Source organism: Haliotis rubra, unplaced genomic scaffold (genome assembly GCF_003918875.1).
Source record: "Haliotis rubra isolate DU_JTF1 unplaced genomic scaffold, ASM391887v1 Scf10, whole genome shotgun sequence".
In the NCBI taxonomy this organism is placed as follows: domain Eukaryota; kingdom Metazoa; phylum Mollusca; class Gastropoda; order Lepetellida; family Haliotidae; genus Haliotis; species Haliotis rubra.
This window is the reverse complement of record NW_025764892.1, coordinates 4,171,361-4,196,929: the sequence shown is the minus strand read 5'-3', so window position 1 is coordinate 4,196,929 and position 25,569 is coordinate 4,171,361. Positions and strand designations below refer to the sequence as shown.

General features: G+C 40.3%; 1 protein-coding gene across 2 annotated transcripts; it reads right to left on the bottom strand.

The window, feature by feature from the left end:
• Positions 1–1,357: 1,357 nt before the first annotated feature.
• Positions 1,358–24,669, bottom strand: LOC124264577 (neurensin-1-like). 2 transcript variants are annotated; one of them, XM_046699358.1, is made up of 2 exons: positions 24,450–24,669; positions 1,358–4,313 (listed from the first exon to the last, which is right to left on the bottom strand). In XM_046699358.1, exon 2 carries the CDS (start codon positions 4,263–4,265, stop codon positions 3,534–3,536), a length of 732 nt encoding a protein of 243 aa, XP_046555314.1. In that variant the 5' UTR covers positions 4,266–4,313; positions 24,450–24,669; the 3' UTR covers positions 1,358–3,533. The 2 variants fall into 2 exon arrangements, with proteins under 2 accessions (XP_046555314.1, XP_046555377.1); XM_046699421.1 differs by lacking the exon at positions 24,450–24,669 and adding an exon at positions 17,301–17,382.
• Between the last annotated feature and the right edge of the window lie 900 nt (positions 24,670–25,569).

The following is a 25,569-nucleotide window of genomic DNA, read 5'->3' as shown; positions in this document are numbered from 1 at the left end:
AATATATGCTCCGAGTTGACGCTTACTGTGTCCATCCATATATAGCTCTAAGTACGACCAACTTTAGACTCGCAGCCCGAGGTTTGGAGAAATCTTATAAAAAGCGTGCATACACAAGAAAACAACTGATTATCACGTGCCTGTCCAGATGTAACTGTCCACAAACCAGTACCAATGTCCCTTACAGCACTAAGTGAAGTGTTGTGACATTCCAAGTGAAATATTGATGTTTTGGGGTCAGAAATAGACTTTACACTGGCGTTTCCCACTGGATATCGATTCCCTCCCACACACGTGGGTGCTGTACAAATAATGGGCTGTGCCGATCTGCTAATCAATTTCACTGACCGCTCGGCAACCTGACTTGACTTCAGGGGGTTTCACGTGCTTGTAGTTCACTGTGATAGTGCAAGCTACACAATCAATGCTCATTTCGCGTAAGATAGTCTGGCCCATTAACTAATTAATTGCATGTGATTTGCATTCCAATTCCAAAACTCATTACAGCCCACTGTTTTTTTTAAAGTACGGTGCTTGTACGTGTGATTTGGTATCCGTGGAATTGATGGATTCCTCGACGATTAATAGCTTATTTCGTTGCCCTGGCGACCAACTGAATCCACGTCCTGGGATCAAGGACGAAGTAATTATACGTGCACTTTGTAGTTCTTCTGGGATCAAGCTTGTAAATTGTCTTTGAAACACTGGTTATCACGATAAATATATGTCTTAAATCCGTACTTATATTATCATGTTTACTTATGTTTTGTGAATTTGGTATAAAATATCAGATATTAAGTCAAAGACAGCTTTGTTCGTGAAGCCTGTTCTTTTCTAATTAAATACATACTTATAAATATTTAACTGGGTTCAGTATATATTTTGTAATGTTGCTATTTCTATCATTTTATGTTGTTTTACATGTATACTAAAGCAAAAAGAAATGCATTTAGGCGGATTCAGATTAGAAGGGCCTTACCAAACCCTGATCACGCCTAAAACAACTTTCGTGAGCAAAGTAATGTTCACACGCTATTGGAAAGACTGTGTACAATGTTTTATGCAAACTGCTTTCATCCGATCTTCATCAGACAATCACAGTATCAGACACGCAGCTGCAGTCAACGTCACGCAGCCTTCATCAAATACTCGTTTCCAATGAGAAACGTTATTTTCGGAGTTTCCGTCTCTCTAGGACTGAATGCTCCATGGCCGGTATTCAGTGCGGGGTAGCCGGAAGTGCGAGGACGATCGGTCTGGCAACAAAATCGTTGAGAAACACAAGCGAGTATTGATACATCCTACGGATAAATGTCACCTGATATAGTTAAACGATTTTCAATGAAAACGAAATATATTAACATTGCCAACAGTTTATTACAGACTTGAACATGCACAAATCAACTAGGATGTCCTCCCCCACAACGTGACCTTGACCTGCCGGAAACACGAGAACGAGGCTTAATGTGTTCAACAATGAAGCCGAAACTAAACTTAGTTTATTCATTGTTGAATGTTAAAAACTTTTTGAAGCCTACCTGATCTGGAAAGAAACACAGCAAGTGGGAATGATCGCTATTTTTCGGGCGAGTTTTTTTTCAAGGTATACCTAAATCGGTTGGTCTTCCGTGTCTATTAACTCACAATTCAATGTTAAAGAGATAAATACATTATGTATCCTTTTCTTATACTTCATCATTAGTGTGATCGAAGTTTCAAATTAGCATTTCCATTTCTCGAAAGCTGACCCATTCATAAATTATACAGACAGGAAAACACTACAGAAACCGGTTTTAACAGAATCGTTCCGTGTTTCCAGCATATCTGGACTAGATTTACGCACACGCACATACACACAACGCACGTCACTGTACGGAGCACTGGGACAAGACTTCAAAATATAGTTAACATTCTGACAGACCTCAGCAGTGTCAACATGGGGATGAGTTTCAGATTCAACATGATGCATGAAGAGACAACGCATGTGTCGAACGGTATAAAACAATACGTACATTGTTCGTGGCATACGTTTGTAAAGGATTAACGTGGTTTGACAGACACTGCACGATGTGTGCATATTTTGTTCGTTATATACAACTGCTCGACACAACCGTACTTCATATAATATACGAATAAACCAGGAAATATGGAAAATCAATTACGTATGACAGTTTATCAATTAGACATATCTGTGATCGTTGTTTATGCGTTATTTAGAAAGACACTGTCAACGATTTTGATTACATATTAAGGCCTAATCTTATCTAATACTAAACGTTTTTGTGAAGTACTTCTTTAAACAAAATGTTCTGCAAGATATTTCTATTTCCTGGTTCATTGAAATGTAGCGTGATACAATAGGATATCGAAATCAAATAATTTTGGCAACATCTACAAAAATAAATAAACATCTGATAACCCTTTTTTGACCAGATTAATAAATTCTAAATTCAGTTTTGAAGTTAATCCGAAATGGTTCATCTGGATTAGCACCAAAAGGGTTAAGCACTTTGGGAGACTTTTTACAATAGAGCGACCAGATCTGTTCCCTTGAAACTGTCGGATAGTCTAGTCTCGATATAAACAACTAACGGCAGGCTTGTTTTCCTTCTAAGCAAATTGTCCTGGTAGTTCTACCTAGGCCGAGCGCGGAATCGCTACCTAGGCCGAGCGCGGAATCGATAACGAGAGTTTCTTATGTGTGTGGGCGATATGATTATGTCACGAATTGTTTGACACTGACAATGATGATGGGCCGGACAGGAATGTCAATTTCATAATTCAGCTCTCCTTGATTTATTTATAACAGTAAATTTCGATCGAAGAACGTCATTAGCCAATTTCTATGAAAACCTTAAGGTGCCGGTCGTTTCAAAAGAGCCTGTTTCTATGCTCATAAACAGAGATGCCAGAAAGTGTGATGTGATGTTTGACCTTCAAGACTGTCCTTGCTGATGGCAAAAAATGTGTTAGGACAACGATGTTGATTTCACGAATACACACGTGAGAACTACTAGCATGTTAATATATCCTGGTGGTACTGAGTTGCATGTAACGAAATATTAACTGATCAAAACAAACATTTACAATGACATATTGTGTATAGTAGTAACTCAGTCAGGTTTTGGAACATCGCATGAAGCCAAAATCTCATGTCGCCGTTACTCTCGCATAAGTCTCGCCATTTCTCATCACGTTCATTGGAACCCTATTTTCGTCACATGTAACAACACATGTATCCTCTGTGATGGTAACACAATCCAACTAAACACTATTCACCTGAGGCACTAGTATTCTAGTACCATGTCTGCTGGGCACCGAGGCACGTGGCATGTACTGTAAAGTGCTCTCCTTCTTCGTACCTATTTTGAATTACACCCTCTCGAATTCTTCACGGATATCAGTTCCTGACATCACAAACGCTTCCTGAACCAAACAATGATATTAACACAACATTTTGTCGTAGTCATCGAAGTCAAGGGAGATAATCCAGGTCGTTATCAAGACGTAGCCAGGAGTGGTCTCCCTTACGTTCAGTCCTTCACCGATTTGGTTCCCCCTTGTGTCATGACGGATTCCGGACTTCTGCGAGCAGGTTGGACGCTCCTGACCTTTGATGACGAAGGGATGGTCATTTCGATAGGACTGAGGGGCGTCTTCTCTCCATCCCTCAGTGGCACCTTGATCGCCTCATCCCGACCATCATCATCGCAGTAGTGAGACAGAAAGCTTGGGAAAAGGAGTGACATGGCCAGAGTTATCCCCCCTACACAGAACAAGATAAGGCCAATGAGTTTGCACATATCTAGTGTAGTATTGTAAGCTTCAGCACTTCGGTCTACGAATGCAATATCGTGGATTTCATCCACGCGTTCGAGGGGATGTTTAGGGGGAACCAGATAACCCACGAGGATCCCGATCACTCCAAACAGGAGTAGGTTGACGCCAACCCACATGAAGATCTTCCACCATATCGGAGGGCATCGTCGACGGCGGGGATACGGAGCTAGGAGATAGCGTAGGTCATCGTCGTCCTCGTAGATGATGGGATCTTTGTACACAGCGCTGGCGTCGTAGAAGTTGTGGAGGTAGGACTTCACGCCGAAATAATCCGGGCAGCTCCGCTTTCTCTTCTGAGGTGGACGCTCCGATTCATGGATCCGACCACGGCTGTGACGCTTTGCCGGAAGTTCGTGCCTTTCTTCGGCAATTTCCGTATATTCCTCGGGTATCGGCGATACCGCCTTCCGCTCTCCAGACATCATGCAGCGACCTCTAGCGGGATATTCTGGCACTACAGAACGAGGTCACATCTGAAATACAAAATATATCACGTCATTATCTATGCTGAAACTAGAAAGTATAAAATATTCAATATTACACGACTTCAAACTACAAAATCAAGATGTGAAGTGATGTGTAACGAGAGCGGCGTATCTTTGTATGAACCGATCTCACTAATGATTGACAAAAACCCGTTGGAATGATCATTAAAAGCAACTTGGATTTCGCCGTCTTCAAATACATCAGCATTAAAAATGTACACTGCGTAATGATCGTTGTATGATTAATGTGAATTATCTATGAAATAATGAGAAAGATATTATAAACGCTTTCTCGACAAAGTGTATTTCTCTGTTGATTCAGACTGGAAAATGCCACGTCACTTGTAACATTTAAATCAGAGCGTAATTTCACCTGAATGTCTGCTTGAAGTGACTTAAAGTTAATTGTGCCTTGAAATAGAGAAAAGCATTACTCACGCCTGTACATAACGCACCTAAAAACACGAATCGTGATCACGTTACGGACAGAGTGTATTGCATTGAGGCCAAATTGAATCAGGATGTGGTCTAGCGAAAACAAATTAAGACAAATCATACGTTCGTGATGTCTGTAGACGGTAAAAAATATGCGCCTTTGAGAATGTCACTCCACATACGCCGATGTTTAATTTGTGAAAGGTCAAAAACGGGAGTGCCACAATTAGATTTCAAACATAGTACCTGTATGTAGGTAGCAAGCGGTGGAACATTTCAGTTTCTGACTCAAGTTATATAACGGACAACGTTACGATTGAACGTGTTAGACCCCTTAAACGTGTTACCTTAAAATGTCTGAGGCCGAAACTAATTACTAGCCAATTACTCTCTTTGGTGAGTACTCTTTTGGCCGCAAGAATGACGTCACTTCCCATAGGATGTTGAGGTAACGCATAGGTCCCAGGTCCCAATCCACGAAGCGTTCGTAATGTTACGACCTATCGTAACTATGTAGTATATCATTAGCTAACGAATGACTTAAAGCTAGGAAAGCTTTGTGGATAGGGTCCCAACTTATCGTAACTGTATAGTTTGCCATAGGTTTATGAATGACGTAAAGCTAGGAACGCTTTGTGGATCGGGCTGCCGGTTATAAGAAAGCTCTTATTCTCATGGCTGAACCGTCTCTAAACTTTCCCTTGCACTATATCACGTTAGCAACTTTAACTTACATTTCGTTTTGGCGCCATGTTCTTACTTTCTGCACGCACCATTCAGATTGGAACATAGAGCGCGCCTCTATATACTTTGTTACGAAACCTGAGTCGCCTCAATATCTCATTTACTAAATATGCACCATGTTTACTTTCAGATTATAAATCTACTATGTCAAAAACTAAAATGTAATAAAAAATTAACCAACCCATCCCTAAACTATTGGTCTGAAGAAATCACGAGGAACCCGATTGTTGTTCACTGGCAAAACAGAAATGAGATAAAATACATACGATAACTGAGGATGCAGTCATGGAGCCAATGGAGTGTTCTGATAGAAAGAGGATCGTTGCAGTGTATCTGCTTGAAATCAAACTATTTTAACCACTTCACAGGGGTCTGTCGCGTTCAGTATGACGCAGGTGCGTCAGATGCTATATACGTCTAAATGTCATGTTTATATCACTTCGAACCACTGACACAAGGCACTGAAATATCCATGGTAACACAAATTATGTCGAGATGCTCTCAGCCAGGGAACATAAATCTTGAAATATCGAACGGATAACATTTCTTGAAATGCGTCACTGACTATATTTCGCTAAAACGTAAAATGATATTAAATGAAAAAGCCAGGTGGCAGCTCAACGTCAGGGTTTTATTGTATTGATCTCATTCAACTCCTGGGCCAAAGAAATATACACTTGAAAATTGGATTCGAAAAAATTATACACAAGCTATCAAACAGAAGTGCACGGTATTACCGGTATACCGGTATATGCAATACGCTTTTCAAACGATACATTAATAATATTTTTTCGGAGAACCGGTATATTGGGTAAAGAACATATATGAAGTTTTTGTGATTATCTTTTAAGTTTAAATCAAAATCTACACAGACTTTCATTCACAACAAATGTTTTCCTTCATTAATCAATGACAAAACGACATACTGTAATACTATATATTGAATAAAAAGAAAATAGAATCCCCGACTATGTAACCTAATTTTGAGATTGCTGTTATCAGAACCATAACACATATGTTTATGGACTTGTAATTTAGGAAATAGAATTGACATGCGCAATTGTGGTCACGTACACGTATTACATGTATATCCCAGAACATTATCTGTCGGAACCACCACTGATAGCTTTTACCAGTTTATTAACAACTAACAATGAATCCACCCTACGCAATCTAGCTCTGTATGTTAAATATGCATTTATTCGTCGTAACGAGCACTTACAGTTAACCATGTCTTAATGTATGTAGCTCCCTTGTATAAGGGCCGGTGGCCTAAAATACAATAAACGATTGTCTTGTCTTGTCTTGGTCACGTACTGTCAAAAACGTAAGTTCCCAATATATCGGAATACAGGTACCTGAATCGCAATAGTGCGATACAATTTATTTGCCAATACACAGCCCTACTATCAAAACGTTACTAGGCGGAAACACGTCGCCTAAACACTACAGTTTAAAACAATAGGTTGTGTGATACCAGTGCCATAAATACGTGTACACCATCATGGAAGAACCACTGCTTGTTTGTTTCCATCTGAGCCACCATGTAACATGACTGTGTGCTTTCTTTTGTCCGACAGTTTACAAACCAAATAAGACCTTGAATAATGAATGTTAATGCAATTTAATATGGAGCATCAGGAACATATACGAGTATCAAAACAGTTTAGAGACAAAAATGGGCGAAGAGCTCAGATCCTGTAGTGTTCTGTTTAACATTTACTTATGAACACGAGAAGAAAGTCTGCGAGTTGTCATTATTCGCACAGCGCAAGGAAATAATGACCAACAAAATCATTTCGAAGCATGTTGTAGCGGCATGAACTCCTTAACAAGCAAAAACATTAAAATGACTGCAATTCAAGGACTCATCTTGTTCTTGTCAACTTCCGTGTTTCAGGGGCCTATCCAACAAAGGAGCAATTCCGTCGAAAGGCGAAGCCAGAAATCATTAAATGGAACCAATAACACGATGCATTCTCTAAAAAGGTGTCTCCGTGACGCAAACTCATGAAAGTGACGCAAATGACTAGGTTCTCCTGGCCGCACTGTAGGGCGGATATTACAGATAACGCGACCCATAAAACAAGGACCGCATTGAGCTAGGCAGCTGCATCCAGTCTGTCAACAACTCCATGATTGTCCCACAGTAGAATCAATGGGAACAACCCCAGACGGAGCTGTTGGTCGCGTATGCGTGGCTGACATGTTGGTGGAGAAACTGTTCATAGTTGCGTCCCTTAGCAGAGCTAGGATGTTAAGGTCAAGCGTTCAAATAATGCAAAGATCCATGAACGTGCAAAATCTACCAATTTGGACAGTGGTGCTGTTTGGTATTTAATGAAGTCAATACTCTGCCATGAGCGGCCCGACTGTACAATACGACACAGTTGGTTGTGTAGGGTTACGTCCCTTGATCGTGTCATCATCCGAATCTTCCAGAATCGCCCTAGCTTTGTAAAATCCATTCCCAAGCTAGTTTCTGCAGAGGGTACTTATCTGGTTACGGTTTTCCCCTATCACAGTTTTCCCCTATCACACCCAAAACCTCGGTTTATCAGACGCTCAAACACCATTTCTTGATCCAATAAATGTATGTAATGTAATTTCACAATTTCTTTAATCGGTTAGCTTTCGTACATACAACATCAAATTTGATAGTTTCAAACAAAGACAGTGGAGGTTTGATAATAGCTGTTTTAGTGTGCTGCGTACGAACCGTAAGTATATCTCCATGGCAACTACTGGTTACCGGATGTTGTATTTGCTATCCACAAAGAGCAGTATCTGACATATTGACACTGGAACAACTCCAGCAGACATTAATATTTAGATGGTTATTAAGGAACTCTTTTTTAAATATGTCACTTCCTTCCTATCAGTAATCGATTTCTTTAATGACGTAGACGGCGCCATCTCAGCACGGGTATCAAAGGGAACGCAGTTTACGTTATGAGGAACATTTCTGACGAGAAACATTTTAAATTAGATAACATAAAAATATTGATCAAATAAGCATCTGAAAGCGGCACTGATAAAACTCATGATTGAGCAGTGTTTGTAGCCGGTTTGAACATGAAAAATATATTGGTTATAGTTGTATCCTCTAGTCTTCCGTCAGTTTCCTTCTCGACTTCTGAATCATTCAACCCGAAAGACTCGAGTCTGTATCATGTACTAAACAGCTTTCTCCTTCTGCTCGAGTCTGTATCCTTCTATTCGAATCCGTGTCCTTCTGCTCGACAATTAAATCCTTCTACTCAAATCTGTATTCATCTACTTAACAACCACATACTTCTACTCGATTCTGTAACCATCTACTTAACAACCACATAGTTATACTCGAGTCTGTATCCATCTACTTAACTATATCCTTATACTCGAGCCTGTATCCATCTACTCAACAACCATATCCTTATACTCGAATCTGTTTCCATCTACTGAACTATATCCTTATACTCGAGCCTGTATCCATCTACTCAACAACCATATCCTTATACTCGAATCTGTATCCATCTACTTAACTATATCCTTCTACTCGAGTATGTATCCATCTACTTAACTATATCCTAATACTCGATTCTGTATCCATCTACTCACCAACTATATCCTTCTGTATGCAGAATTAACAAATAGTATTTACATCAACGTGCAACCTTCCCAGTGGTCTTCTGGTCCATTACTTGATTGTCTGGTCAATATCCGAACAGAACATACAGAACCCCGTACAGACCGCCGTCGTGGACTGGCAGGGGTACTGGTGTTCCGGTTGAGGCAGCAAACGCTTACTTTGTACGAGGACTGTGGTTTGGGGGCGCTGCCACTATAGATAGACTTATCCTCTTCACGAACCCCCGGTGTCGTCATTGATTTTCATTGATCAGTTCATACAATTTTCACAAGTATTGGAAGTTTCGGTAGATATTTCAGACGGGGTGTAAATATATATCAGCACTTACCTAACCCTGGGATCAGAGTTTGAGATGCCTCTCTAAACCGAGACCTATATCGAATTGATACTTCAGAGTCAAGCTTGTTTTCTGTTCTTATTCGAAAACACGTTCTTAATGTTGTTGTTTATTATTCAACGCAACACTCGGCGATTCTCCAGCTACATCTGTACATATTCGAGTCTGGTCCAGACAATCAAGTTGCATCAAGATTATCGATCTACGAAATTGGGATACGATGACATGCATGAAGCCTGAGCCAGACCACCCGACCCCGTTAGTCGCCTCTTCACAGACAGTGTCCCTTGTACAATACAATTGATGACATGTCAAGTGCAGGCAGGACAGCTTGAAAACCCTATACGATTGGCCTTGTTAATTGGAAAGAATTTCATACATGTTTTCTTATGCAGTAAATAAACATATAGGGATTGTCCATTTGTCCGGGACTGTCAGTCGCGAATGGGTGATTGCAGCCGGGAACTTGACAACAGAGTTCGGTCCGTCCTTACACCAAAGCTACATGAGGGTTACTCCTTAGACAAGTGAATATGTTCGAAATACGCCTCTGATCATCTTCACCAGTGAACCCGGAAGAATGAAATGGTAATGTGACTATTGCCCAAAATTTCCAAGCCTCGAAATACCCTTTTCTCCAAGGACACTTGCACCGGAAGTTTATGAAACGAGCCTTTACTCTCTGACTAATGGACTTCAGCCCAGCATCTTTTCCATCACAATTCGCAGAACTAAATCCAAACCCTATCAGGTCCAGACTGACGTGCCTCCATTTTCTATTCATCAAATATTTGCTTTCAGCAGTACAGATTAACAACGGGGATGTACTCTAGCGAGGTCAAGTTAATACTCTCCCTTGTTCCCGCCCTAAGCTGTCTTGCCGACGGCCGTGGTAATAATTAGAGTCTATTGAATGTGTATATGACTCTATTGATTATTGCCAGACAAATTTCGTCTTGTTAGCGTCGGTAAAAGACACCTGAAACTACGCTCGACTGTATCTCAGTGCCAAGCAACTGTGGAAGGTGGGTGTCGGGCCCAAGAATATTTATCAACGAAAGGGCTTGTTTTGTATACACACACTGCCGTTAGTTAATTTCCATTGTTCTTCAGTTAAATTCGAAAAGCGTTACAGCTGTAGCAATTCGTTTAAATGTATGTTTTGATTATTTGCTAGTCGACTGTCGCCATACTTAGAATGTCGCATTTTTTTATATATTACTAGGTCGATTGTCGATATGTAAGACTGTCTGTGCCTATTCTGCTAACAGTTAATGTAATGTGGAAACGTGATCATTTCTTGGTCTACTGTCCATATTTCTCTTAATAGGTTAAAATAGTTAGCCTGATACATTAATGTCATTTAATGGATCTATTTCTGGATTTCGTTCCCGATTTACAACTTCTGCAATGATAATGATCAAAACATTGTTTGATTATATGGTGTCTCTGCCCTGGGTTTAACTGTACGTCTGGTCTAACTGTACTTCGTGGTTTAACTGTACTTCTCAGTTTAATATCATTTAATATGGGTTGCCAGGCATGGGTTGCTAAAGATCAAATCTGACCCACAGAGGGCTAATTTCCAAGGGTGTAGGGGAGCACCGCCAAAGCTAAAGATACGGTGCCGGGAAGCATAATCCATGTCGGGAGTAGATAGATTTCTTTTATTTAAGTTGCGTTTGTATTTCAGATGTATACAGAACCACAAAAGAAATGTCGCACCGGTAGCAGTTTATTAAAGCACACACTTTAATTCATCATGCTTTTTCATCATGGACACAGGACGAAGGGTTCCACCCCAAGATCAACAAGGGGGCACTGAAGAAACACCCAAACATCTTCGTCCGTCGTCCGTCTTCTGAAGAGAGGGAGCAGGCACTGACAGAAGTGAAGCTATAACAGTTGCAGGGTAACTAGCGCGAACCTCCCAGGAAGAGGCGTTACAGGAACATAGACTCCCGACTCCAAACCCTGAAGGACGATCTTGTGAACAACACCATCGGGGACATCGCCTACACAGACCACGCGTCGGAACTGCTCAAATTGTCGTAAACTCGAAGTAGATTGACAGAAATGTGTTTTACTATGGAAAGTGATAATTCAATGTCGAATTAAAGAAAATGTATAATGAAGAATAGACGTGAAAATGTGAAAATATATATTTATCATTCAGCCAAAACATTGCATTGCAAGTACCGCGAAGGCTACGCTCATTGAACCGAGAAGCGTCACGATTTTAGCCTTCCCGACCATGAACCCATCTTCATGGGTCTTACAAGCTTTGATGTACAATTGAGGAACGCCTCTGCATAAAGATTTCGAAGTGCGTCATTTGTCCAAAGTTGTTATATTATTCAGGGTTGAAAAAGTTTTATGTAACCACTGAAATATAAATAACATTAATTCCACGTCAAGTCGTCTCTGACATTGACATGACAGTTTCTATAATGTCACTTTAAGATAACAAACTTTATATACAAGAAATATTAATGTTCACAAATTAACTTGAAATGTGTAGCACTTCCTTTCTTATGACATGACATCACTTGTTATACATAAATATAGGTTGTGAGCACAGACATGATTTCTATGGAAGACCGGAACAGCCGTTTCCTGTGTGGCTGAGCATTGATTATGGCTGTGTTGGCGGCAATTACGGTAATTGACAGGGATCATCACATCATAAAAACAATCGATAATCACTAAATATAGACAGTTGATAATACAAGGTCATAGATTGATTTACTGGGAGATTGTTGCCCCTGGTGGCCATCTGCTAGTGTGGACTTGTTCCCCATGAGATTACACGTTCAATAGTTTACACAGAGAGCGGTTGGCCAATAGTTCGCTCGCTTTACAGCTTAGTATAGCCTTTATATCGATAATATGAATCAATAAGATGGCCTAATCTTTGACAAAGTCCTGAATGCGGTTGTAATCACATTTGGTGTCAAATATATTTTGGATAACAAACACAAGCGGCAATACCCTTTCCCTAACCATATAAAACGTTAACGTAAAAGGCATAATGGCGGTGTTATAGAAATGAATCACAAAGACGTTTCTGCTGAAAGATGTGTCCGGTTTACGATTTCGACTCTTATCACTGGCATGCGTTCGTGTATCCTATTAGATCTGTAGTAATGATAATAATCTGTAAATAATCGAGTCTGGACCAGACAATCCAGTGTTTAACAGCACGAGCTTCGATCTACGCAATTGGGATACAATGACATGTGTCAACCAAGTCAGCGAGCCTGGCCACCCGTTAGTCACCTCTTACGACAAGCATGGGTTACTTGAGATCTATTCTAACCCGGTTGTTCAAAGGGTCTTCTAAGCGTGGAGTAATGCATCAGTGTTAACGGGTAAGGTGGTAGAAGAAGTTGTAGAAGTAGTGGTACAGTCTTTAACTATGGTGATGGTGGTTGAGAGTAGTGTGATAATAATATAAGTGGTCGCTTGGTATAGTTTGAACATATAATGAATCAGATGAATATAGGTCACAACTTATCCCCTTCTTCACCTGTTCTGAATGGCAAGAGTGGGTTGAAGTGTAAACATGGGATTCGAACCAACGGGCATTGGTTCCTGGCACTTCGAGGGACTAGTAGGACATTTCAATATTTGACGAAATGAGATTATGTCCAATGCAATTCCTTGTTCTGACTAACCATAAATACACATTAGAATTGGTTGATACTTGAGTTGGCTTTGCATGCGTTTGTGACGGAATTTCAGTCACGGTCAGTATCACGATTTGATAGCGATTCATAAACACAAGCTCGGGATATGTCAGGGTGCCGTTGTACAAAACAACCTAAGCGCTAAGACTACTTTAGGTCTATCTTAAGGTATGGCAGTTACGGTCACCTTAGCGCTAGGATCGTTTTGTACAACGGCACCCCGGAATCGTAGAATCGACTGTGATTATAGAAGAGATTTCTTAGGGAATTGGAATGTGTCACCCTTTTTAGCCGAATGGGCCTCCCTCTGTTGATGAAAATGTGTATTTATCGGACACTTTTGCATGCAGTTTAAAATATGCTGTTAGATGCTTGCTACACCATCATTGTCGCTCGTCACAACGCGTCTCGTGAAATGAGGTAATAATGAATCTTGCATGCGTTAATCAGAGTACACAAAGTTGACATTTGGAGAGATCCCCATGGACGATTGTTCTATTTGATCTCTTCCTTCTGTATACCCCGCAGCATTTGCGGAATAAAACACGGGAATTAAATATAACACCCTAATTGCAATTTTATAATAACATTATAGAGATCATTATACATTTCAGAACAAAATTAACTTCAAACGGAACCCATCGATTATAAAATTTCACCATTTGACAAATAATTGCAAAAAAATCATTTTCATTTGAGCATCTTATATTTGAATATTGTTATCATTATAAAAACATGATCACGGAGTAGGTTCGGGGAATCTGGCGCTTGTGGAATAGTTACAGTACCCGCGTAGTAATGGAGAAATTAGTGGCGTAGAATTGACTTATTATCATGCTCAACGCCAGGAAATGACACGCCCACACACGCTAGTGCTGTTGTTTGGATTTTAGTGGGTCTTAGAAACCATTTCTATAGGAATAAAATGTTTAATTCATAAAAAAACTAATTTCATCTTCTGAGGAAGTTTTCATTATCCAGCGTTGACTGACTGAGTATGAGTTTTAGCTCACTTTATCAATATTCCAGAAATAGCACGGCGCAGTACACAAGAAAAGGTCTTCACAAATTGTAACCTTGAGGGAAATTGAACCGTTCGGCTTATGAGCAAGAGCTTTAACCATTGGACTACCAAACGGCCGCAGAGCGATGACTAAAGAATGCATTTATCTACATTTCTATTAATACTATAATTCTATTTCTATTAATAATGTATATAATTTTTATTCCAAGGCGTAAGTTACGTCAAACATGAACTATAATTATTTCATCTATCGTTACCGCTGCTTGGGGAAAATATGTCATCAGAATAACTTCTTTATGTGGCATGTATAAGGTGGTATGATGAAGTGGACGTAAAAAAGTGTTCCTGTTCGTCATCAGAATACATAGGGATGAATACTTAGCGATGCAGGATGAACGCTTAGTATTATTTCTCTCAAAAAATATATGTACATTTGGAATCGAAGTATTGCTGCAAATGGACATTAATCGGTTATTATTCCCCAGACAGTTACACCCCTATACACATGAATAAACTGATGGTTCAGCTACTATAGCGGTGTGATCACGAACTGGTTCATCCTATTTAAGGAGACTTGTTTACCACTGATAATGCAGTAGATATTCTCTGATCAAAGAATGTCGATCTATAAACAGTTACGCAAAAGCACGAATATGCTGATTCAAGTGAGTACATACTCCCAGTCTGTGGAAATTATTTTTCATCTGGATAAAACTATTATTAATTACGTATTTGCCGTTCTCGTTTCCATCCACACCGGATATACGAACAAGTCACGTGGTTGTGGGAGGCATCCCTATTTTAGACTGGTTTCCTGCCTATGAATATTAGCGCAAACCATTTTGTTCTCATTTCAACGAAGACACTAATTTATACCTAATGAAGGGACGAAAGACCGTTCTGATCAAGCTAATTGGCAATGATTTGTGTCATGAAAATGTTTCTGCCAATTTGGAACCACTGAAAACGGTGGTACCCGCACGTACGTCGTCAGTACAACATGAATGGGATACGAATCTACGGATCACAAAAAACACACTAACTCAGTTCAACCCAGTAGCAACGGGTAGTTGGGCAAGTTCTACGTATTATTAATTTTCGCTCAATACCCTTCATGTCTACAATGTGTGGTGACGCACCACCACAAAATGTCAAACTATTTCGATCAGAGGTTAAACAGCGATATGTATGCTTAACAAGAATGAAATGTGCAGGTGATGTACATATTTAACATGAATACAATGCGTATGTGTGCAAAGTCAAATTTGTATACAAAACCAATAAGATGAATGTATATGTACATACACCTGACATTTAATAACCAACATGATGGATATGTGTTTTTGGAAATCTGTACATAAAGTGTTTTTGGAAATCTGTACCCAAAACCAACAAAGAAGGATGAGTAACTATGTAAATCTGTACACAAAACCAACAAAGAATGAAGCATATTTATGTAAATCTGTACACAAAACCAGCAAAGAAGGATGCATATTTATGTAAATCTGTACACAAAACCAACAAAGAAGGATGCATATTTATGAAAATCTGTACACAAAACCAACAAAGAAGAATGCATATTTATGTAAATCTGTACACAAAACCACCAAAGAAGGATGCATATTTGTGTAAATCTGTACACAAAACCAACAAAGAAGGATGCATATTTATGTAAATCTGTACACAAAACCAACAAAGAAGGATGCATATTTATGTAAATCTGTACACAAAACCAACTAAGAAGGATGCATATTTATGTATATCTGTACACAAAACCAACAAAGAAGGATGCATATTTGTGTAAATCTGTACACAAAACCAACAAAGAAGGATGCATATTTATGTAAATCTGTACACAAAACCAACAAAGAAGGATGCATATTTATGTAAATCTGTACACAAAACCAACAAAGAAGGATGCATATTTGTGTAAATCTGTACACAAAACCAACAAAGAAGGATGCATATTTATGTAAATCTGTACACAAAACCAACAAAGGAGGATGCATACTTATGTCATTCTGTACACGAAATCAACAAGCTAGATATATGTGCATGTGAATCTTCTTTCAAAACCGCCAAAATGTTTATATGCCACAAAACCTGTATGAATAATCGACGAAAAACACATATTATTCTACTAAGTGTATGTATGTCAAGTTTCAACACCTTCATGACATAAACATCATCCCTAATAGACGCGGACGCCAACACCTACACGTCAACGATAAACATGGAAATTTAAAATCCATTCAAATTCTACTGTCCCTCATGACTGACAAAATGCAAAGAAAGGATGCATATTTGTGTAAATCTGTACACAAAACCAACAAAGAAGGATGCATATTTATGTAAATCTGTTACAAAACCAACAAAGAAGGATGCATATTTATGTAAATCTGTACACAAAACCAACAAAGAAGGATGCATATTTATGTAAATCTGTACACAAAACCAACAAAGAAGGATGCATATTTATGTAAATCTGTACACAAAACCAACAAAGAAGGATGCATATTTATGTAAATCTGTACACAAAACCAACAAAGAAGGATGGTGTAAATGCAATACTTAGAAGGATGCATATTCTATGTCATTCGAAATCAACAAGCTTAGATATATGTGCATGTGAATCTTCATTCAAACCGCCAAAATGTTTATATGCCACAAAACCTGTATGAATAATCGACGAAAAACACATATTATTCTACTAAGTGTATGTATGTCAAGTTTCAACACCTTCATGACATAAACATCATCCCTAATAGACGCGGACGCCAACACCTACACGTCAACGATAAACATGGAAATTTAAAATCCATTCTCAGCTGCAGACAGATCCTGTTGTCCATTATCAATGATCAAACGGTAGCTACGACTCCCCGACGGCCTGCTGAAGTATACACACACGACGACAACCAGAGCCGTCGTTGACAAAGACGTCATCCAACACAAGCCGAATCCTCACAACAGGAATACAACATATATGGGCTCCTTATTGATACTGACAGGGATGGGAAGTCAGACAAATTACACCAATTACGGTTCAGGTGATACCCCCATTTTCTGAACGTACAAAGATGATGTACATATCAAGACGAGCCGTCATACTCACCAGGAAGCTCCATGACTGACGCTTGTCAATATCACTAGCAGATGATAGGTATGCGTGAGACACTACTATGAGCGTTAACAAAGACTGCCAGTGACGACAGACACGCCTACGACGTGTATTGACTCAGATGCCCTCCCGCAGATGACAGGGACGCAGCATTAATTCAACTCTAAAGGACAACGGCGGAGCTGAAGGTGTGTCCACGAAATCTGGTTTGTATACGTGTGTTTATAAAATGATTAAAGTGTGTTAAGATATTCCAGATAAGATTACACATCTGTAATATAACACACATTTACTGAAATAGTGCTGAAATTGATCTATTCGGTCAATATCTGACCGCATTTTTAGATCCTTCACGACGGTAACCAGAGTCATCGTTGAGAAAGACGTCATCCAATCTATACCAGTAACAGTGACATATCAGACCGTGGCGCAGGGAGGACTAGAAGCTATATATACTGTACATGCATCTTGAATATCAGACCTGTTTATATACAAGTTTTATTGCTTGGTCTGAAATGCTATATTGGTCGTTCAAGAATCGAATTACCTTTGGGTTTTTTCATATTCAGTCAAATTATGTAAATGAAGGTGGGCTATTGCACAGTTCCGCTGTACTACATACAAGTTGAGGCAGACAGAAATGTACTCATACTTTAAGGAGTTAGGAGTGACACGTCTTTATGGATGATCAACATCTTTATTTGGTGATCAACTTCTTCATTGTACAATAGCGACGTTTAGGTTTAGATACGTATACCGTTTTCAAGCATATCTATACCGAAGCATGATGCTTGAAAACGGTTTAAGTATCTATACCGAAACGTCGCTATTTTAAAATATAGACGTTGATCATCCATAAAGACTTGTCACTGCTATTGCTTACAAGTTCTAAAATGCCTCTCAAACAGTTTAAAGGAGATAAACGGTGCAAGGTTTATGATGTGGGCTGTGTAGAGACAAGGTACCATGTTTTGCCAATATATTTTCATCAAATTCAGTGATCGTTCATCGTTATACGATCCCTCTAGTGTAGGTGCCAATGAGTGTCTCTTTACGTGTTCGAACTGTATGTTCGAAACGTTGTTGCATACAAGTATCGTCTGAATATATAGAAAGAGTTTGGGTGAAGGCATTTTCTCTATATAAACCGATACCGCTACAAATGTCCCTTTTTCCGCATTCAAAAACCGAGTCTTCATTGCGGTAACGGAAAGGGCCGAGGTTTGCCGATTGCATGGGGAACGTCAGGTGACCATACGCATGACAAACAATCGGTCAAGTCACAAGCATTGTAGGCACCCATTCCCTATTTTGTCGTAACTTAGGTATGAGGTTTTTGTTGTTTTTTAACGCCACACTGAGCAATATTCCTGAGCACTGAGCAGGTCTCACTCGGCGCCTATCCTCACACGGGATCCTGCAGAGACAATTCTACAAGCACGTAGAGTGGTGTAATTGCAATTGTGACACCATGTTTGATTCAACGATTTACGAGTAACAGAATGTTTTAGAAATGTTCAGGTAGAAGAATCAGTCAAAGACGGGCAAAGACGATTAGACTTTTCGAATTCTAACCATTTGGGAATTTGTATCCATATCTTCCTTTTCTCGAGCCACAGCACTAACCCCTATCGATAAAATGGCTAGCTATATCAATCTTTGTACTCCCTCACCGGAGTTTGGCGATCTTAGAGACCTACTGTGCACGCCATGTACACAAGTACTTCTTCGTTAGCTCAACCTAAAAGACGGACGTGTTGACAACGGCTGACATAAGTTATCGTAACACGCAAACCTCCCTTACATTTATGACGGTATCCGCGACGAACAAGCACACAAACCCGTAATTGATTTTTGAAATAAGACCCTTTGGGGAAAAAACGCAACCTGTAATCTGAGCGTCTGTGTTTAGCTATTGTCAAAGGAAATGGTTTTTTAACCTTATCTCATCAATCAGACTCCCTAGAAGAGGATTAAAAGTGTTCGGGACTCCATCAATAGATGCTGAGACTGACCTTCCGTTTGGAGGCCGAATGTGTGTTAAGTTACAAGAAGAACGATGGCGATTTCTTTTGTCTATTGCGTAATGGAGGGTCTGGTTGTTGTTTAGCGCCGCACTAGCAATATTCCCGCTATAAGGCGGCGGTCTGTAAATAATCGAATCACAATCCAGTGATCAACAACATGAGCATCGCCAACTCACTCACTCACTCATATAACTGATTATCATCGAACTGATGATCGGCTGATTGGTATAATTGTCTTAAAGGAGGACTGCAAAACCTGTTCCCATCTATCTGTAGACGTTTTGTATCTTTGGTGTTTATTGTATTTATTTCCTACAAGCCTTTTTGTTAAATTTTGTGAAATTTAGATAAGAAACCAATTTCTTACAGTGATATGTCCTAAAAGTAAATTATCAAACAAAGAAAATGGTGTTTGAATGACAAGGATTAAATTGTCTAAGACCCAAAGAAATTGCCTACAAACACGAGAATGCCATTTAACGAAACGATCAAAGGTACACGCGTACCTGTACCAAACATAGAAAGAATAATGAATACGGTCTTAATTGCAAGTCAGGTCTTCAGTAATGTTACAGCTTCTGAACTGTCACCTAAACATTAATGGCCTGAATATATCACCTGTGGTTTGCTAGCACCAGATCTAAACTCCTTTTTTCGGCTTAAACTAAATTACACATCTCCAGTCCCAATCCCTTGTGGCAAACGGAACTGCTTACCGCAAGTCAATCCGACACTTGTCCAGGAAACTGGATTAAAGGCAGCCGGAACACCTCATTTGAAATTCAGATAAGGCATCCACAAGTACCAGCATAAAAGTCAGGAGCGTCTCGTGTAACTCCGTAAAACAGATTACCTCAGCCCAGAGTGTAAGCAAAGCAATGTTCATCGTTTCGTCTCAGAATAGTCGCTGTATAATGTGCCGTAGCCAACACCGAGGACTTTCCGCCATACAATAAACGTCTAGTTTACGGCGCCAGAGATGTATAAAAATACTTGTAATTGTTTGTACATCCCTGTTACGTTTTCATCTAAACCTGTACAGATTAAAATAGTGTGAAATTAATTTTTGTGTTCTGCTTTTGATGTGATAAAAGTGTCATTACTGGCGACAGACTGTGTTAGTATACATACGTGTTAGCTGTGGACACAGATGCTACTCCGTTGCCGCAATATCAGTTAAACCCTTAAACTCCGTATCTCTCCAGCCTATTCCAGAAGATCCGGGTGAGAATTGATATTCAGTAACCCATGCTTGTCGTAAGGGACCACTAACGGGATCGGGTGGTCAGGCTCGCTGACTTGGTAGTCACATGACATCGGTTCCCAATTGCGTAGATCGATGCTCATGCTGTTGATCAGTGGATTGTCTGGTCCAGACTCTATTACTTACAGACTGCCGCAATATAGCTGTAATATTACTGAGTGCGGCGTAAAACTAAACTCATTCACTCACTATTTCAGCTTTAGAACTGCCCTCAAGGCCCATCTCTTACATCAAACTTTCGACAGAAGTTTCTGCCCAGACATGAAATTGAGCATGAAAAAGCGTAACACAAATTGACCATTATTAAGATTATTATTATGATAAATATGATATTAATCATTAATGATGACAAACGTAAATGTAACGACATGTTTCCTTCCAGCGCTATTGCCATTACCATGATTAAATTTTCAAGACAGAAATGTGTGGGTTTTTTTCTTTAGAAAATGCCTTACATGTCTTAAAATACCAATTAAATATATCAAATGTCTTAGAGTTAATCCCCTGCCTGAACAGAACAACACGTAAACCACGCTTTGATGCGCCGCATGAAAGGGGCAATGGAGAATATCGAAGACGACACGAAAACAATCACCCATTAGTATATATACGTCATAGGTTTGTGTTAAGAACGTTTATCACATTTATTATATAGGATATGTGAAGGAAGGGTTCTTTCAAGTGCTGTAACACTAACGTCATACGTCCATTTGGCTTATCCCTGGACGGAAACCGCAGCTTCCAAAACCATTTACGAACTCCCTGTCACACTCACTTATCCCAGTAGTTATTAAAACTGTGAAAGTATGACATGATCCCAGAACAAAGGAAAGCGACTACAACGTCGACTCACACGTAATCAGGACCCCGTTCCTCAAAGCGATCGTAGGTGATCGTAACTCCCATACTTTAACATAGACTTACTACTGTTGTAGCGCTACGATCGCTTCGAGGAAAGGCGCCCAGGGCCCCGTTCCTGAAAGCGATCGTCGCGCTACGATGCTCGTAACTCCCCATACTTTAACACAGACTTACGACAGTCGTAGCGCTACGATAGCTCCGAGGAACGGGGCCCAAGTAATTACTAATACAGGGCCCGTTCTCGAAGCGATCGTAGCGCTAAGGTGATCGTAACTCCCATACTTTAACACAGACTTACGACTGTCGTAGCGCTACGATCGCTTCGAGGAACGGGGTCCAGGTAATTACTAATACAGGGCCCGTTCTCGAAGCGATCGTGGCGCTAAGGTGATCGTAACTCCCATACTTTAACATAGACTTACGACTGTCGTAGCGCTACGGTCGCTTCGAGGAACGGGGTCCAGGTAATTACTCATAAAGTGTGACTACACGCTCCATTGTACCAATACCTACTGACAACTCATCACTGTAGACCAAGCTTCCAGCGATGTACGGACATCGCCGATTATAACTGTATATTGATTGCGGGTGGACGCCAATCCTCTCAGAACAACGATCCTAATGGCTGTTTGGTGTTGGCTGACACTCAACCCATGTAAATACGGCAGATGGCAAAATAATAATCGAGAAGACTGAAACGTTTTTTGATTAACATGCAATGAGAGGGTTTAGACAGGCAAATCTACATGTAAGTGCGTTATAGTGTTTGATGAAGATTAACTTTCTCTACGTAGCACTGCGTCAATTTGATTCAGAGAGTGCTCGTGGACGTGGAATCCTATGGGGTATGGAATTACTTCAAAACTCGGGGAAATTGAGCGATAAAATACACATGATTATTTGGATATAAATTGAGTTAAAGGTTGTTTTGTCCGTTGAGCTAAATTACATGGCCAAAAAGGTATGTAATGGTCGTTTGGAACTAGAGAAAACTATTTCTTATCTGAAAGTCTTAACTTGTGGTCATGTGACTGTCTTGAGTTTCATTCTGTCGCCTTAAGCAACAGTTAGTTTAAAAAATATAGTTATCTCAACTAAAACATATATCTACAAAATCCCAAAGCATCCAAGACCAGGCTTAATTGCTACAGTTGAAGCTATGAAGACTAAATATCCCACACCACCGTTTCCCACAAACATGCCACACTCCTGAATCCCTCGAATATGTTGTAACCCACAAATATCCAGTACCACCTCATCCCGTAATCATGCCGTTCCATTGCCTCCATCAGACATGTTGTACCGCCGTATTTGACAAATATGCTAAAGCATAGCATCCCATACCATTGCATCCCACAAACATGGTGTATCCCACAAATATGCCACACCACTGCATCCCACGAATATGCCACACCACTGCATCCCACTAATATGCCACACCACTGCATCCCACTAATATGCCACACCACTGTATCCTACAAACATGCCACACCACTGCATCCCACTAATATGCCACACCACTGCATCCCACTAATATGCCACACCACTGCATCCCACTAATATGCCACACCACTGCATCCCACTAATATGCCACACCACTGCATCCCACTAATATGCCACACCACTGCATCCCACTAATATGCCACACCACTGCATCCCACAAACATGCCGTTTCGCCGTATCCCACAAATGTGTCAAAAACAAATATGCTCATTAACTAATGAGTATTTGCTTTTGTCCCTGCTTCACATATCAAACAAATACAGCCCTAGTAAACAGTGCTTCCGGATTACCGGGATTTTACACAGCATATTCTTCAATAAAAGTAATTCACTGACAATGTTTGGGTAGTCGATGTTTGTTGTTGGCTGCAGTGACTGAGCTAAAACATATGGCTTGAAGAAAGCGGCTATGCTTCATGGTGGACCAGCTATCACAGCGACTGACCTCAAGACATCATGTAACGACAGAATAATAGAATCGTGATGGTTTCATATTGGCTATGAAACGTTGTCTCTCTGTGTTGAATATTTTCTTATATTCAAGCAAGGTTGCAGTCACAAATGTTAAACAAGCCATCGCAATAATGATCCAATATAAAACCGACATGAAACTATAAATGTGCATATCACTGTCTGGTACAGCTACTTGGAAAAATGAGTTCATTAAAAATAAATAATACTAGTGCAGGAAGCAACTTGCATGTATAGATATACAAAATGAGTTAATTACATGTTTATTTTCTTGAAAATATGTTATGAAATAATCAAGGATCTGTTATTATAGCGTCCGGGTAATAGGAAAGGTATATAGGTAATTCGAAAAGCACAACATGATGACCATCCATTCTTCTGGAATCTAAGTAAAATTATTCAGCGAATGTTGTCATCATCAACTGAGTCTATTATTATGGCTCTGCTGCAAACAAGCATGCGTTCGTCTAACGTGCAATGTGATGTCATAAACAAGGGGAGAACAAATAGTGACACGTTGTAACCGTTGATGATAAAACCAATAAACATTGAAGGACGCCACCCACCCATACAATAACCTGTTTTCAAGCGTAATTGTATTAAAGGTCGGGCTTGGCACATAAACGAGTACTTTATTATTGACGAGTGTCACGTGAATATGTTATTTTCGGCCAAGGAACGAGCGAAATCTGTCAGGATAATTCTACCGGGTCATTGAAATTGACGAGAAGGTCGTTAACATTCGCGTTGGCCGCTTTCTATCGCGTCTCTCACAAACAAGTGAGATTTCCACGAATTGATCACGTTCTGTGTGACTTAATGGAACTGGGATCGAGGGAGGCAAATGATTGATCAAAGCTTGGGGAATAAAGAGATGATAAAAAATCGAACTTGATTTACCAAAAGGTTAATAGCGATTTAGCCACCAAAACAAGCTGCTGTTCTTGGTACCATCCATCACCATGGATACAGCTCTTAGATTTCGAATATTATGAAATCAATTAAAGTAATCTCTTACCGGCATTATGATCCTGGAAATTCCTTGCGGTACAAACCACAGTTACACACGTGAATGAAGTTCGGCTGACCATATCGTGGTCAGTTCCATGACTGCTGCTACAGTTATTATTCGCCTGGCACTGACCGTCAACGGCACGCTTCCCTACACCGCAGCGAGCGCTCCCGATACGGAGGCCATGCCACAACTTGGCACTTCGAGTATCACAGCAATATCGATTAGGCAGGAGGTTTCACTGCGCATGCGCGACAATGTCCTTGACAAAGGGCGAGGCGTGTGGTAAATACGGCGGAGCTCACTGACCGCCGGCTCCCCAGCGTCGCCATGTGATGTGTTTGTATCATTTGGTGGTCAAAGCTGGAAACGCGACAGAAATAATTCTCTTCTCACGTCTGTCCTCTGTTATCGGTCAGTTTATGAGTTATAAGTATATTAGGCTGTCACAACAACTTGGAATCCGTTTGGGGTTGGGGTGATTATTTCGGGCGATCAAACAAATATGACAGGCAGTCAGCAAGAAGGATTCTCTCACCTTCAAGTTGGCGTAATACCGGCAGAGGAAGCCCAAGTAAGAGCACAAATCCGCAATATCAAAAAGCTTTAATCAATAACACAGGCCTTCCTTATCAGCGTTGAAAACTCGGTGACAACACACAAACACTTGATGACGTCACAGAGACCCTTGGCAATGTCATAGTAACCGATCGTTATAGCACTGACATCTTTTATGACATTCATAATTGCATGGAAAACATTGGGAACGGAACTAATCTCCTCGATAACGTCAAGGTATGCAACAGGTATAAACAGTCTGGACTGTCGCCCAGAACAGATTCACATTGCGCTTTGCCGATAGCAGGGTACGGGTGCAGGATCGGGTAGGGGAAGGGACATAGCCGGATGCAGAGGTGTGTGTGTGTGTGTGTGTGTGTGTGTGTGTATGTGTGTGTGTGTGTGTGTTGTGTGTGTGTGTGTGTGTGTGTGTGCGTGCGTGCGTGCGTGCGTGCGCGCTCCCTCCTTTGTATCCAGAAAGTTTATCCGCCCCTGTGGGGGTGTGGGGTTTGCGGGGGTGTGGAGGTACGTCAATCACAATGTTGTGTATTCGACCGATTTGGAGGGT